This window comes from Dermacentor silvarum, unplaced genomic scaffold (genome assembly GCF_013339745.2).
Source record: "Dermacentor silvarum isolate Dsil-2018 unplaced genomic scaffold, BIME_Dsil_1.4 Seq1058, whole genome shotgun sequence".
NCBI classification, from domain to species: Eukaryota; Metazoa; Arthropoda; class Arachnida; order Ixodida; family Ixodidae; genus Dermacentor; species Dermacentor silvarum.
In genome coordinates this window covers 21,225-38,810 of record NW_023605509.1, presented here as the reverse complement: position 1 = coordinate 38,810, position 17,586 = coordinate 21,225, and the positions used below count along the sequence as shown (strand labels likewise).

Genomic DNA, 17,586 nt, shown 5'->3' with positions numbered 1-17,586 from the left:
AATTAATTAATTAAATATATCATAGGGTGTATGCGCCGACGTCATCGAGACTGCCATATTGTTGTACAGTTAGTATAGTGTAAGCTGTGCTATATCTCTATCTGTTTATCTCCAGCCACACTGTAGAAACTGAACAGAATAACAAAACAACGTATGTGACGCAATATGAATATTTTACATTCATTTAGGGATTGATTCCAATAGCATGCGTTAGAGACGCACCTTGCTTCCAGACTTGCTTGCGGCGGGCTTCGAAATCTTCTGAGCCTCTGTGGCTTCTACAGACTTTTTCGCCTTCACCGGAGGCTTCTGGACCGATTTCTGCAACGTAACAGCGAAAAAGTAAATGGAATTTCCGAGTACCTGCCCAAGAATTCAATACAGAAGCTCCATCCACAAAACCGCACCACGCCTGCCCTGTGTCCTCTCGCTCTCCACAACATAGTTCTCGAAAGATGCCGCTTTACAGTCAATTTTCGCTTAATTCAGACGCACTGAAACAATACATTGCGACGGAAGGAAAACTCGCTTAATTCCAACTCAAAAGCATACCGCTTCGGTCTGCTTTCCTTCTTCTATATTCTTTGAAAATGCTGTGTTCATGAGGTAAATTACCCGAAAAAAAAAGAAGGTTCAATAATAATTATTACTGGCGGAAATTAGGATCAAACTCCTCTTTCTTGAATTTCGCGCGGAAACCTACATATACGTACTTCAGTTTGACGTCGCAAATTTTACACTACGTTACCACGTTTTAGACGTGGCACTGCAAAAGTTACTGAAACCTGATAGATTTAGTCTCCAATCACTTTAAAATACAGTGCCGGCCTTTCTTAGCGATAAACAGTGAACTAAGCCCGAGCAGACGCGACGTCAACATCTATGACGTCACGGCTAACCGGTGAGGGACAGTGAGGGCAGCGTCGCCACATGGCTTTTGTTTTAGCTTCTTATCTGGCGTAACACACTTCCTTTCATGGTAACCGCTGTCGGTTTGCTTTTGAAGAAGTGCAGTTTATTGCTATTTGTACATCGGACAGCTCAACGAGTTGCATTGCAGCACAGCAGACGACCGAGCGAGTTGGAGCGAGTGGCAAGCGTAACAAAGCTTCGCTCCCTCACGTGACCACCTTCAGCCTCATGACGTCATGATACGTATACCTCATTAAACACTAAACGTAAGCCGGTTCGTTGACAAGCTACTACAGCAAATTAAGGGCTCTCTAAGGCTAGTTGGCAAGGCGCCTCGAGCGGCCAGTCACGCGGCAATTTTGCGTGTATTCGCGGGCTTCTTTCACGATCGGAAAAAACACTTTTATGTAGCGCATATTAAGCATCAGAAAGCTGTATCGGGAGTTTTTCAGGTTGCTCTATAATTTTCTTAGCGACACTTTTAATGTCATTATAATATTTAATAAGGTGGTAATTTAATTAACACTAATTGTGCAATTAGACGGAATGCAAAAAAAAAATTACCGCCCAAGCAATCCGTACAGATGGTTAACCAGCGAAGCTGAAACGTGCGGACCCGGTGTTTAGCAGTGGGTTATTCCCGACGCTGTAATGAAGCGTTTCTCACTTAATTGTTACATGTTTGTGTTTGTAGTGGAACGCAAACGCCAATGGCGGGTGGATGCTGCTAACGACGACGCCGAGCTAACTCGGGATATCGAACGCATGCGACAACGGCGAGCCGAGGAGGCGGCGTTGCGGGCAGAGCAGCGTCAACGTGGCAATGGCGGGAACGCGTTCGCTAACGACATCACTAACGGCACTGCCAATGGCACGCGCGCTTGGGTGCGACGTAGAGAACGACGTAAATGACGGCGCAGCCAGTGGACACGTTTATCGAAGCATGTGGCGAACGGTTTTAGGGGCGAAGCTCCTTAGGGTGTGGGTCTGTCCCTCCTCTGTAGTATGTAGTAGTAGTAGTAGTCGTCGTCGTAGTAGGTAGCCACGTCTACTTTTATGAAAAAAAAAATTCCGAAAGTTGTGTCCGTAGCGCGGAATCGAACCAGGGACCCCTCGCTTCCGAACGCGCGGCGCTAGCCACTACGCCACGAAGCGCACGTGGACGCACGCGCCGCGATGACAATAAATACCCAACATTAACGAAAGACTGCGCGTTTCTAACGCGTTTGTTCTAGCGCGTTACGGCCCGTGTAAGAAGCTGGTGTAAGACGCTGTGGCCTCTCCGCCTTACCCCCATATTCTTAAACGCTCCTCGACTTGAACTTGACTTGCCACCGCCTTGGGCAGTGCGTTCGAAACGCGTTGAAGGCGGTGGCAAGTCAAGTTCAAGTCGAGGAGCGTTTATGAATACGGGGGTTATACTCTCTCAGCAGTCATGTGATGGCGTCGGCAAACACGGTGCACGTTCCGGCATGTGTAAACGGCAGCGTAAGACGCTGTGGCCTCTCCCCCTTACTAGAGAGTACTGCACGTTTCTAACACGTTTGTGCTAGTGTCCCCTTAAGCGGGAGATGGTGCAATTATAATGAAGGGCGCTGTTATAAAATACGAATGACGTCACATATGGCGCGTGTCATTGGTGGAAGTCAATCGTTCGATTTAGTGCGGCGAGACCGGGCGAATTACACGGATGATTCACGGTTTACCGATGATTCCCTCCGGAGCTTCGCCCACTCATCATCATTCACCCCGTGGATGTGCGGTGTTTTCTCGTTTCGCCTAGCCATATACAGCTTTCGCTGTAAAAATAATCCGAGTATCTCCAAGCGACGGCAAGCAACATCACCTTGGTTCTGTCCAACTACGGGGCATTTGCATATTTTGAAATCTTGGCGCATGATAGTTGGTATATATATATATATATATATATATATATATATATATATATATATATATATATATAAACGAGAAAGCGAACCGAGGGCCCGATTTTTATTATTCATATCACAGGAAGCCCACATAGACACCAAGGCCAACATAGGGGAAATTACTTGTACTCGCTAATTGAATTAAAGATATGATAAAGTAATGGAAATTAAAGTGGATGAAAAGAAGTCACAGGCCTGCGCGGCACACGCAGCACAGTCACAGCGTAAGCTGGTGGAGCGGCTCAAGAGAGTATCTCCAACTTGGGCACCACACACAACAGGGTCTTCGCGGCAGTCTGTCGCCTCGTTTTGACGAGAAGGATCTGAACTTTCCGCCTGGCGTTTGCAGGCACCTTAACTAGATGGCGCCACCACACTGGCGGAGGCTCGGCAGCTCGGGAGCACGTTGATTGCGTGCCTCGTCTGAATCGCATATCGTCGTCTGCGCCTGCGGACACTGCGTTTGCAGGTGCCTTACCTAGATGGCGCCACCATATGGCGGAGGCACGGGTCGTCTGCCACTGTGCGCTCCGGAGAATTTTAGGGCATTTTTCCGCTGCCAGATAGCAAGCGCTTGCATGGCTCAGTGGTAGAGTATTTGGCTCCCACGCAGCGGGCGCGGGTTAGATCCAGGCGGAAATCGGGTACTTTTTTTAGCATTTCCGACGATAGCGGTTAGGGCGTCGTACACCACCGGTGGCGGCACCATCGCGACCCGAAACGGCTATTGGAATGAGCCTACAACAGCTCACGCTGCAAAACAACTTGCCGCAGGTGGGTTCTCGTTCATTACATAACGAGGGTCTAGCATTACATAACGACGGTCTAGGATCCGGCAACATTGATGCTTTCAGGTAGCATATGTGGGTTTATTGACCAGTTGCCTTCACGCAGAAAGATCACGTACTCGTGACGCCTGCGGCAGAAAGGATGTTTCACATCCACCGCCAAGTTTTGTGAGTGGTGGCACTGGCTAACACTCCAAGGGTTACTTCTAGTAGTAAAAACATAAATACCCCAGAAAGTGGATGGGAAAACGGCGTCGCGGTAGCTCAATGGAAAGAGCATCGCACGCGCCATGCGAAGACGTGGGATCGTTCTCCACCTGCGGCAAGTTGTTTTTTCATCCGCTTTAATTTTCATTAATTTATTATATGTTTAATTCAATTAGTGAGTACAAGTAATTTCCCCTATGTTGTCCTTGGTGTCTATGTTTCTTGGTATCCTATGATATGATATATATGTAAGGTTTCCAGGTCAATGACGATATAGCGCAAAAAAAGGAAGTCTTAAGGACGTGTCGCCGCTTCTCACCTTTTGCTTAATCATCGTGCTCTTCTCCGAGCGCGCCTCATGATCCTCGGCATCCTTCTTGACTTTCTCGTCGTGCGTTGCTGTCTCTTTCTTGGCATTGGCTTTCGTCTTGCTTTTCTGATTCGTTTCGAGCTCGCCGTCTACTTCCTCCTGAGCCGACTCAAGCTCATCAGCCTCGTCACATTCCGGAGGTTCGTCTAGTTTATCCTTCACCGCTCTATCCTTTCCTGCTTTCTGGCGAGTCACCCCGTCCGGTTTACCCTTGCTTGCTTGGTCTTTCGCTGGCTTGCCCTTGTCCTCACCAGCTCCCGTTCTGCCAGGCTTTTGTTTGTCCGCCTTATCGTTATCTAGGACGTCCTTGCCCAATTTCTTCTTGGCAGCATTGTCCTCCTTAGCAGCGACCTTGCGAGGTTTGCTTTCTTTTTCTGCATTTTCCTCATCTTTCTCTGGTTCCTTGTTCTTGCTTGCCGGTGCAACATTAGCTGGCTTTTTGTGAACGGCGGGCAACACCTGCGAACCGAACTATAATGATTACTGACTTCGCGGCAAATGTTGAGAATCAAATGAATATGAAACACGAATGGAATAGTTATCATTCGACTTTTGTCCTTGTCTGCAGTTTGGTATTCAAAATCTTCAACTGTATTTTCAGAGCAGCATAGTAGTAGTGTTCAAGGCAGGATAGTAGTAGTAGGAGCACTTCGCGAGAAGCCTATGCAACTGCCGACTCATGTTGCACAGCTCATATTGAAAGTGATAGCACGTAACTGGCTTTGGCTTTTCAGAGATTTCCCTTAGGGTTTACGAACTTCGCTGAAGCGCACTTTCTGAGGCGTTAGGAAGATGTTCGCATGATGCGCTTACCAGCTGCTGATTTTACTCCTGTAGCTATATAAAATCCGCATTCGAGATGTTCGGCATTTTTTCTAATATACATGTTCCTGATGAACATTCTGCGATAATAAACGGCTGTGTGCACGTTAGTTAGTTATTGATTATAAATGCGAAGGTGTGTTCCATAGTTCGAACGAGACACATACGCATCATCCTTGTGCATCATTTTTGTGTGTATCGTGTTTCTTGTGTCATCTCGTCAGAACTGTGCAGTGCAACTTTACACACGAGCACTTAACTATGCCAGTGTACAGAGAAAGAATGGATATACTGCAATTTCTCGCCTTTTCCTTCTTTACTGTCATAGGCTTGGGCACAGCCATGGACACAGGCTTGGACTCGGGCTTTCGCACAGGCTTAGGTTGAGGCTTGGGCTCAGGCTCGGCTTTAAGCGCACCTTCCTCAGCATCACCGTCGTGAGCGTCCTTCGGATGTTTCTCTGCGCAAAGTACCGAATGCGGTCAGTTGATTTGTAATATTCATGTCGTCTCTCGCGTAGGTGAACGTGATATTGTTGTTATTTATAAATGAGAATAGGCAGAATATTAGCTGCCCGATGTTTTTGCAGAGCTATTCCTGGCGCAAACAAGCTAGCGACAATCTAGCCATCGTCGTTTCGCTAAGGCGAGAGGACATTTCTCTCTAAACTGCTGGACGTGAGCATCTCAGGTACTGCCGCTCACCGCAGTTGTTTTTTATGGTTGTCTGGCATTGGTTCACAACAGACCAGTGGGCAATATGGCGACGCCCATTGGGCTCCCAATGGAAAAGTCGATGGGGTCCCATAGTAATCGATTTAAGTGGTGGCATAGACATTTACAAGATAAGCCTCGCTGAGAGGAAGTTCAACGCGACATTCAGGAGACTAGATGATGATGATGATGATGATGATGATATATGGTTTTTTTTTGTGGCGCAAGGGTCAGGTATGGCCAAAGAGCGCCATGACTGATAATGTTGTGGTAAGCGCTGATTGATTAGTTGCGATGATAGGATGTAACCTGGCTGTAAAGTGGCCTGAAATCAATCGCTATCGTAGAAGCGTGAAACGATGTATAGTATAAAATTAGGACAGTGATATGTGGAGTAGTCTATGGGTACAGTACGAATGACAAGTGATCATGAGGCTAAAATGCGAGAATATGGAAATAGCACGTATGCCTGCTTAAGACCTTTGAGCCCAAAGGCTGGGAGGCAGCTGCTTTCTTTTAATGCAGCTGCCGCAGCAGAAACTTCTGTTAAGAGGCCGTGCTACGGATTTCCTGGAGCGATAACATGAAAACTGTGTACATCTTTTAAAAATTCGAAGAAAGATTGATATTTAGACGATATGTCGTGTCACTCATAATGAAAATTCAAAATTAAATGCAGCAGCAACGTCACTGCAGACGAATCATGTTTGCAGAGTAATTTGCTGCATTTAATGTATCTCCGAGTTCTTGAAAACGGTGATTGCAGCGTCCGAGACTACCAAAAAAAAAAAAAAGCCTGCATGCATTACGAAGATTTTTTTTCTCCAGTTATTAGCGTCCCAAGTTTCCGCCTCGTACTATATGCGGATCCAAACCAAAATTTCAACCGCAAATTTGGCTCAAAGATTCAGTTTCGTTATGGCTGCATGGCTACCACCATCCTCATCGACCTCCAGCGTACTGGAGGCGCCATTTATAGACTGCGTGGACTTGGCCGTCAAAACGTGCTGACATGAAACACAGCCACGTGAAACGCATTCTATACGTAAAATGCTTTTTTTTTCTCCTCAGTGAATCCACAAAACGTTTGGCCCGCTAATGCAGCACACAGCTGCCTTCATAATGAAAAAGATTTCAGTTGCAGAGAATCGGGGATGACGATGATGAAAGCGTTTTCGCCGAGTTGGCCTGATTCGTATTACGACGATACTTTTTTTTTCGGTTTTCTCTATCCTCAAATCTCTCCTCAGATTATATGCGGGTTTGTAACCGCGCAAAGAGAGTACTTTCACCGCAAGGGAAGAGAAGCATCGTGCACTACTTGCCTCACCATGCTGTGATTCGGCGCGAGGTAGAGACCGTAGAGTAGAAGATGGTTAGAGTGGCCTACGGCGGCCTCTTCGAGCGAGGTTGGCACCGACAATAGCTTCCCAGGTGTCACATTAATTTTTCTCTCTCCTCGTCCAAACCGCGGCGTACGTTCTCATTATGCTGAACCATAACAGTATAATAACCACTGCTTGTTGCTGTGCTATGTTATATAGTTGTTTCAGGCTTTTATTAACGTAAAGGATGCCAACTATAAATGGGAAAAAAAATGAAAGGCACACAAAAGAGCGTCCACTTCAAGTGGCACCAGTCTGTTGTCGAGGCAATATGTCAGGTGCAGTGTGTGGCCCGTTGCAGACGCGATGTATGCAATTAGCAGAGAAGGCTCCGTATAAGACCGAAGAGAACAGAAAGCAGGGTCCACTATAGAAGAAATGTAACATATCACTACTTGTTGCTCGGCTAGTTGGTTCATGCTTTTATTGACGAATAAACTAGCCCGGAAACTAGTGACTGGTTACGTTTCACCAAGTTCACGAAGTTCACGTTGTGCCTAATGCTTTCTATCTCACACGTTCGTGCATATTACAAAGTGTGCCACCCTGACAGTGCTCATGGATGAATGACTACCCGGACCGAGCATCGTAAAAAAGAAAAAAAAACTATGAAATACGAATGTACCCGTTGTAGAATAAAACATTTTGGTGACATTTTTTTATAGCTACGCTTCAATCATCTTTGAAGGCTGGCGCGTCAAACTATTAAAAGCCTGTAGCAATATAATGTCGCTTGAACCAGAACAATACAATCAGCATTTATGAAAAGAGATTACCCACCGCAAAGTGCCGATGACCTTGACAAACGTGTTGGGATGCATGCGGACTTTGAGCCTCTGATGAACGAACGCTGGGGCATTGTGGTGACTTTGGTTGCTGTCCGCCTCAGCAAGATACAATTCTCGGTTTTGGCTGAGAACAGTGGTGTCCGCTTCCTTGTAACTGGGTGTAATGGGCGTCCCAACGCGGCTCCAATGAAGAAAAAGTACAAGGTGAGCGGTGACCAAGAAGCGACTGCGACGAGGCCGCTCTTGGTGTCCATCGCCGAGAGGAAGGTCACGGCTAGATTACCAGACTCACCCGTTCTATGAGGCGTCGCCACCGTGGTTAGGAGGACGGCCAGCTTATGTACCTTGTCGGGCTAGATCCAGCGATAGCACGGCCTCGGGTGGGTCAGAACGCGGCTGCCACAACCGGAGGGTCGCGTTTCGATCGTCGTCGTCTTCTTCTGCCTCTCGCGGTCTTCCTCTTCCTCTTGCCAACGGTGGGATGAATTTTTCGTACCATAGGATACGTGACGACTATTATGGCAACTTCGGAGCACTGCAGGAGAAACACGGCTGCTGCGTTTGGTACAGGTCTTTATATTGACAGACTGGGAGATCTTGTCATGGGTTCTAATGGTGGACCGATATAAAATGTCCAGCACAGATCATTCCACGGAGTGGTCCAGACACGTTGCGCCAAAACCAGTAGAGTGCATCTGAACTGAACTCCTGGCACCGAGGTTACTGCGGAACCGTTTTAACACTTGTTCTGTCTTGCCTTCACGGCCGAACGGCGTGCTTTGAGGTAAAATCTCGCATTTTGAGACGTTGTTCTACACAAAAAGGAGCATATTGCGTTGTGCTTTGTAGTTAAATGCCGGTGTAGAATCTGCCATTTAAATTCCGCATTCTCCGTCGCCGAAATCCAGGCGGCCCTCGTCAAACTCAACACCAAGTTGGCCCCTGGCCCCGATCGAATATCCAATACGCAGTACGCAATCTCGATTACGGATCAATTGAGAAACTCGCAAAATACATTAACGAGTGTTGGGTGCACGGCAAGCTACCCCAGCAATGGAAAGAAGCAAAGATCATACTGATACCTAAACCCGGCAAGAAATTACAGCTGGAGAACCTGCGCCCCATGTCCCTCACGCCCTGCGTGGGAAAGTTGATGGAGCAAGCGTTTCTCGATAGACTCAGGATTACCTCGAGGACAACGAATTATTTCCATACACCATGATTGGGTTCAGAAGACATCTCTCCACGCAAGACGCTCTTCTGCAACTAAAACACCAACTCATAGACAATCCGGGGTGCTCGACGAGAGCCATCCTCGGGCTGGACCTGAAGAAGGCCTTCGATAGCGTTCGCCACGATGCCATATTACGACAAATATACAATATAAATCTCGAACTGCGAACGTACAACTACGTCCGAGACTTCCTCACGGGAAGAAAAGCTCGCATGCGAGTGGGACAACTAGACTCAGATCAAATCAACATCGGGAGCTCGGGCACCCCGCAGGGCTCGGTCATCTCGCCGATGCTCTTCAACCTCGTCCTGCTGGGGTTACCCGACCGATTGCTACAAATCGAAGGAATGCACCACACGCTATACGCAGATGATATTACGATCTGGACGACAACGAGCAGCGACGGAGTGATCGAGCAACGTTTTCAGCAGGCCATCCAGTGCGTGGAAAACTACCTGGTGGGCACGGGACTCCCCTGCTCGGTCGAAAAATCCGAACTGCTGCTATATAGACCAGTCAGAAAGGGGCGCCCACCTGGGCGCATATCGCAAGAGGCGTATCACATACTCAAGCGACATCCCATACACCAGGGAGAGGCGGACGTCGATAACCGAAGGCACTTGCTATGGATCCCGGCACACACTGGACTGAGCATCCCCAACGAAGCGGCTCACCACGTTGCTCGAGGCCTCACTAACCGAGCATCATCGGAGGAAGAGCGCCCGCGGGGTACTGCAAACGTCTGGGCGTGGAAGGATCGTTTGACCAGGTTCCACGACATCACGACACACTACCAGTTACAGAGACGCGTATACCCATTCCCTCACACTAGGTTAGACAGGGCGCAAGCAGTACACTACAGGCAATTACAAACTGATTCTTACTTAAACCCAAGACTCATGCACGTCATGTATCCAGACATGTACACTACAAACAGATGCACATCCTGTGTCGAGGTTGCCAGACTTAATCACATGTTATGGGAATGTGAGGACATAACAAACAATTCGTGCAGTGCCGATACCTCCGTCTCTTCCACCGCCAGCTTCCACTCGCGTTGGAAGACCGCACTGCTCAGCTCGAACCTGACAGTACAACTCTGGGTCGTCCAGCGAGCCGAGGAAGCCGCTTCGAGACAAGGTCTCGGAACCGCGTCCGCGGCGGGTGCCCAGACCCACTAAAAATACGCCGGACTCAAAACGGATTGATTTGATAATAAAGTTTACGTTCTTCTGGGTCATGTGCACCGTTGAGTATACGTGAAACAAAAATGTGGGGTTGGTGCTTACAAAGCTGCTTACAGAGGTTGATAACTTGCTTTGTGCGCTCTTTAATTTCTCTTGCGACATCATGTGCTTTCCATATCCTGGAGTTTGTTGGACAAACCTGCTCTATTTCACTATCTTTTCAGGGGCGCAGGAGGTACTTTAGTGGGGAATTGTTTGGATTTTTACTTGTAAAGCCTTATTTGTATTTCGTACACGATTTGCCTTAGTAGGTGCCCCGTTTTCCTTGCGTAATTTTCATGTGCGCGACTTTATACTCGCAACACTGCAGTTTCGATATCCATTACCGACGCTCGTTCAATTTTTTTTTGGCCACCTTTCATCTTGTAAAGTGTTTTTAATGGTCCGCGTGTTGTCTGCTTCTGCGGGCGAAATGTCGCCATTGATCAGTTCTTGGCGACCTTCGAATCTTCTTGAATGAGTCCACAGTTTCTCTGGCCTTGTCATTCCAGAGTAGTCAGATTTGGTAATTAGCCCCCTGTTTAATTAGCGGCCCCAATATAGGCGACGTTCATTGCAGCATTGTGGGGTGAGTCGCTATGGAACTCTACTTGCACAGACTCTGCTATTGGTCAATAGAGAGTCATCAGGACGACGTAAAAGAGCCTTGAGATCGTCTTGGCATTTCCTCATTTGTACTTCCACTTCTCTGGTGCGTTTGAAAGCAATCGAAAATCAGCTAACCCAAAAGCTCGCTTTGTAAGGCAACTAGTATCGCACCTACCCCCAGATGCATCTTGTATACCTTAAAGGCCCATACACCTTCTAGCGCTGTCATTGACAGCTGCAGCTATGGGTGATTATTTCTCGTCGTTGTGTTCTGGGAGTGATAGGTGTCTGCGCCACCCTCTCCTTTCCCAAGTTTATAGAGCGCATGGTAAATGCAGTGGAAGAGAATAAATGCAGGTCGCTTGCTCCCTCACATCTACACCTTCTCACAATGAATCGTGTCGTTTCGCGTCGCTCTTTGCGTGACAATAAATGCATAGGGTTGTGCACAGTTGTATATCGAAGTATGTAGTTCCACAGCCTTCCCCGACTCGGCCATTGCAAGTTGTTCAGAAGTATCATTGAATACCGGCGTAGTTGTTATTTGTATTCCGAGCCTACGTGGGCCATTTTTTGTCTATCTATCTATCTAGCCTCTTTACGCCGCTACGTCGTCATCACGTTGCCGTTATCATGCTGTTGTCATTCAATTGAGAGCATGCCACCGTTGCCATGCCATCATTGCAATTGTGTCGTCATCATACAGTCATCAGAAGGAGAGTAAGAATGCGAGGACACCTAAGAACTTTTTATGAGTTGTGAATGCGAAAGCATTAGTGTCCAATTGAACGCCGCTGAGCGGTCCTTCAAGTCAATGCGCCTCCTTTACTAGATACCTGCCGCGTCGCTCGTTTTCCCATTGGAGCGGATGTTCTCGTGGTTCAAGGTAGTCGCGGAGAGACGGCGCTCGACCCTACTTTCTGTTGCGGAGGAAGTGACGACTACTAGGCTGGCGCGCGCTCGACCAATGGCTTGACGAGAGGCCTCGGGTTCTGTCTCCGGGATCGCAACAGCCGCTGTTATAATATTGGAGGCAGGTCCACATGATTTATGTTTGGAGCGGCGGCCGAGGCTAGCCATGGCTAGCGCTCGCAGCCTACCCTGGTGAAGAAGAGGAAAGATGAGAGGGGCAGGGACCAACTTCTCGGCTCACGCGGAAGGCATCATCTAAAGGAGGCATTTTTCGAATAAGTGAACCCCTTGCGGGCAAGCGAGCGCATTGAGACGCTTGGCGCGTTTTGATTTTGGCCTTCCGTGGCGCAGTTAGAACGCAGGCGATATCTTGCGCGGACGAGGAACGCGCGGATAAATAACACAGTCTTCCGAGAGCGAGAGCGAGGGTGACGTAGCGTCGGGGCGACGCCCTCTCCACTCACGCAACACTTGGCGCGTTACTGCGGCAGCAGGTGTCCCGTTTTGGCCCGCTCTGCTTCGTCGAGGCACGCTTGTGCCGCGACGTCAGAACCAATGAGAATTTAGGTGCCGTTTCGCTGCTACAGACACTGGCTTTATCGCTCAATGAGCCATTTGACGCTTTCGCATCAAAATAATTTTCGAAGCACTTTCGTCCGGTTCGTGACAACATAAACTTTTTCGCGCTAACGCTTAGAATCAGTCAGTCGACAAGAATAGTTTTGTATTGGACGACCCGGCACAGTTGCATGTAATGCAACATAGCCTTTTTTCGAAAATATGCACCGGAGGGACCTAATTGTTTTCTAATGATGCCTACATGATTGCTGCTATTTGCACTGTGCAGTACATCCCTAAATCGAAGCCTACGCTTCTGGTGACCGCATTGTCGTCGTTTTCGTCGGTGTTTTTGTCATCTGCACAGCCAAACATTACACAATACTAGAACGTGTTTGGCGAACACTGCATTTTCTTCTCATCAAAGACAGGCCACTGAACTTTGCATTGCCTCAACTAGCTGCTCGGGGTAAGGAGTGCGTTACCTTGTTACATTCGAGATGGCAGGACTGAGCCTCTTCGATTATCCGTCCCTGACAGTCCCTGACTGCCCGAAGCAGTGCTTTGAGCCAATAAGCGTTGCGTCTGCAGCTTGTCGGACAGTCCGACTGTCAGAGAAGGATCATCGAAGAGGCCCACTGTGTTTCGAGACGCCGAATGTTATATCTCCGTATAAGCGATTCCAAATTCCAGAGGCGGAGCTATGCCTGTTCCTTCCTAAATTATTTTGAACCTTTTTTTATGCAGAGGAATGTTTCATTTTATGCACAACAGAAATGTGGGCCACCGTGAGTCATAGAACAGGGAACAGCCGAATTATAATTCAAATGGCATAGCGTGTCATAGGTCTGTGCCAAACGCAATAGAGCAAATAGCTTACTTAAAAGCTACACGGTGCATGCCCACATGCTAGATTGTACCACAAATATAAAGAGTAATCGTTTTTTAAGCCGACATTCTGTGCTACTTCTCATATTGCCCACCTGAAAGTTGTCCATCCATCTTGCTCAAACTTGCAAACTTTTGTAGAAGTCATTCGGTTAATCGGTTTTCTAGCGCTTCTAATTGTCCATTATTGAGCCTCCATTCGGTTAATTTTCTGCGTCTCCTCTTGCACGTTTGCTCAGCTCGTAGACTGGCCACTCCGGAAAGTGGCGATGCCAGGTTCGATCCTCTGGCAAGGAGGATGTTTTTCTTACTGCTACCCCTTTTTCCAAGGACACCGTACAAGTTTCTTTTGTAGATACGTAGCATACATTCAAGCACTTGTATTGTTTCAAGAAATGGAGCTGGGCAGGCCATGTAATGCGTAGGATGGATAACCGGTGGACCATTAGGGTTACAGAATGGATACCAAGAGAAGGGAAGCGCATGCCGAGGTCGGCAGAAAACCAGGTGGGGTGATGAAGTTAGGAAATTTGCAGGCGCAAGTTGGAATACACTAGCGCAAGACTGGGGTAATTGGACCTAAAATATAGACTGATGATGATGATGATGATGATGATGATGATGATGATTGTTTCAAGCAGGCCTGTAGCCAGGAATTTTTTCCGAAAGCGGAGGGGGGGGGGAGGGGGCTCTGGCTGAAGGCCTTGACTACTTAAGCAAAGCACCTATATTTTAGTAATTAATTACGGTAAAAATCGCAGTATGTAAATTATGCGACTTTTTAAATACTAATTTATTATTAGTTTTATATTTTTAGTTTTGAGATAAATATTTTTAATAGTATAATATTTATATACGAACAATTCGTGTCAATTGATTTCGTTAATACAAATAAAAGAGCGGTACTCAGCGCCGTAGGAAATGGGCACGGAAAGATCAAAATTTCGGCGGGAGGGTGGCACAGCCCCCCCCCCCCCCCTTCCCCCCTTGCTACAAGCCTGGTTTCAAGTGCATGTCAACTTTTTAGTTTACCACAAGTTCGATAATGTGCTTTCTACTAAGTTCAGAGAAATGGAAGTTGGCAGAAAGACGCAGCTCACCGCTTTTGAAAACACTGCTTTTGTGCAGCAAAAATACTAAACTAGGAATAATTCTTAGCAGCATTTTCGCACACAACGAAAACAAAGAAAAAGGAGTAACGCTCAACGAATAACTTGCGCTACACCTGTCCGCAATATAGACCTCTGCACATCTACTTTCTCAGGACTGACAACCACAATGTCTTGCCATCACCCCGTTCAACCGGGTTCGCCGGGGTGCGTCAGTTTTATCATTGCGTTTCTCAAACATCAGCCCGTGAACCCCGAAGGCAGGTGAGTGGGGAATGGTAAATGGTGACCTGGATAGCATAAGAAAGGGCGACGCGAGCAGTAATCTCTGACCCATTTCAGCTGAAAATTTTTAATAAATAAGTTCCAACTGGTTCAGATATTGGCAATGTTATTATAGGCTGTGGAGATGCCCTGGCTACGAACCCCGGCTAGCTGTTTAGGGTCACACCTGCGCCGAATCCGCGGGTCATGCCAGTACATAAAAAAAGAGGAACAAGCCGGGGTTAGGACCCCAGGCTCCACCAGGTCTAAGGGGTTCACACCAGAAACTCAACAGAGCCAGCTTTGGCTAATATCTCGAAAACTATCTTTTGAAAAAAGAGATATATTTTTGGCAATACAAAAAGTTGATTTGGTTTCTTATTTTAGTAGAAAGTGTATCGAGAATAAACAAACGCTTTTCCAGTCAAACCTGCTTTGGCACTATTTTCCTTGAGATGTTACGCAGTGGCACCGCTTCCGGAATGCGACATTGCTTTCGCTCATTAGTCGGCAGAATAGGTGTCCACTCCCTCACGTCACTCATTCACTCACGAATATTTTTTTTTCCGAGCTGTATACTCACACTCGTGCCTGCTCACCCTCATCGGCAGTCACTCGCGCTCTCACACGCGCCTACACATACTCGCCAACGCTCGCTCACGTTCAAAGTTACTTTTATCCACACTTACCGGAACCCACTAATGCTCGTGCTCGCGCCCGCTCACACTCGTCGACAGTCACGTTTAACTGTCACCGAATTTCGGTGATACTCACGTTAACCAGCCTACTGTGCTCTTCATAGTCATTTCCGCTAAAACTCACCGACACTCATTCCCGTTCATACCCACTTGCAATCCCATCTCTCGTCGCTCACTCACACTCTGTCACACGTCCATAAATTCAGCCAGGAACAAGTATGAGCAAGGGAGTGAGTATACCGACCTATGCCAGTTTCTCATTGTTAGCAGACTTTCATTGACTACCTGACACATAAGACGTGACCATGACTGACAGAATTAAATATAACGTGCTCCTAATTGTTGACCTCCAACTGAAAATTATATTTTTATTCACGGGCGCGTAGTAGCGGTAATGCTTTTGAATAACCTGTGTGCAAGCCAAGGTGACTGTGACAGACTAGCGTTACGAAAACAGCTGGTGTAGCTGCCACCAAACTGTAGTACATCGGTTTTAAAATGATCTGTTGACGACGCACTTGGCTTTCAACATATCGCTATAAATTAAAATCAAGGAGAAAGAGCGTGGCTTACTTGACCGTGGACTGACTGGTCTCTCAGCTTTCTTCTTGCCCGTGGACGACGGCGCCGGTTTGGACCGCGACAGTTCCGCCTCGGCTGCCTTAACGGATGGTTCGAGCGAAGCTTTGCGTGTTACCTGCGCGCTCGGGGCCTGCGTGGCCTTGCTGTCGACGTCCGGTTCCCGTCTCTTGGCCTCCTCGAGTTGCATCAGGAGCGCCTGGCTATCCTTGTTCCAACGCTGTTCTTCTTTGACCCATTCATCCAGCTCACGCCCTTTGAGTGCCAGTCGAGCGCCCATCTGGGCGAGCCGCTGGCGGTCCTTGGCTACGAGTTCCTCCATTTCCTTACGGGTTGGCGGCGGCTTGCCCGCCATCTCGGCAGTTGCTCAAGACGGAGCGATGGTTGACGCAAGGTCGTTGAATCCTTTATGAGGCTTGCGAAACGAAAATATTCGCGTCGTGCTTCAAGCTTGTGGTGCCTTCTTCGACTTCTTCTTCTTCTTCTATTTCGCATATCAATTGGTTTGGTTTAGGTCTGGTGTCTGCTGTTATGGCTCAACCCACTACGAGGTTGATAGGCCACAGAACTCTCAGCTTTCGCGTCTTCGTTTCTTTGTGTTAATGCGTTAGCATTTTACTGTACCTCACGCACTTTCCTGGGGCTATGTATGTATGTATGTATGTATGTATGTATGTATGTATGTATGTATGTATGTATGTATGTATGTATGTATGTATGTATGTATGTATGTATGTATGTATGTATGTATGTATGTATGTAGTATGTATGTATGTATGTATGTATTATGTATGTGATAGTTTTCCCGCCTACCTGGGTGACTGGGTAGGCCATGGTTGAACGGGTGGCACACCGGGCTGCTGCGCTGAGGGAGTCTCATTTGGAACCGACCGTCGCACCAACTTTGGTCACCTGAGTATGTAGCAATGGATACATACGTGGCACTCTTCAATGGATCTCTTTGACACCGATTTGGAGTACGGGGTATGTGCCACTCGGCCTGTGCTGGTCTCCAAAGAACATCTATAATGACAGCTTGGGTCCCTGGGTATGTGCCACTCTACAATGAAGAAAAAGGTACCTTAAGTTTACTCGATTCTGAGCGGAATTTGAACCCACATCACAAGGGTTCCTCAAGGACAACAACGGGACGCATTAGCGGCCTGCGTCACAAATGCACTGGGTATGGGCCGCTTTTCAATGAACGCCTTCCACGCCGATGCTTTAGCGACCTGGGCCATGAATGCACTCGGTATCTTTAATGAAACTCTTGCCCACTTGGGTCACGGAGGGCGTGCCACTGAGTGTGCGGCAAGCCAGGGAACAATACTCAGCGTTCGCAGGCACCGGCGCGCCCCGCTCCTCGTCTCGGAGGCTATGCGCGAACTTCTAGGCAGTGCCACTAGATGGCGCAGCGTGTCCAGAAAGAAGCTCGAGAGAGGAGCCCGGTTACCGCATGATGCGTGCCTCAGCGTTTGCACACAGCGGCGTGCCGTGCATCTCGGAGACCATGCACAGGCCTCGCCACAGTGGCGCTAGATGGCGCCGAGTGTTCTTATGGAAGCTTGAAAGAGGAGTCTTGTTGCAGCTTACGCC

General features: G+C 47.8%; 1 protein-coding gene across 1 annotated transcript; it reads right to left on the bottom strand.

Moving 5' to 3' along the window:
* Positions 1-222: 222 nt before the first annotated feature.
* On the bottom strand, positions 223-16,345 carry LOC125941690 (transcriptional regulatory protein AlgP-like; the record flags this gene model as incomplete). The annotated part of the gene is made up of 4 exons (XM_049659479.1): positions 15,985-16,345; positions 5,333-5,487; positions 4,155-4,664; positions 223-321 (listed from the first exon to the last, which is right to left on the bottom strand). Coding segments are annotated over exons 1-4 (1,125 nt in total), but the record flags the coding sequence as incomplete, so codon positions are not given.
* Between the last annotated feature and the right edge of the window lie 1,241 nt (positions 16,346-17,586).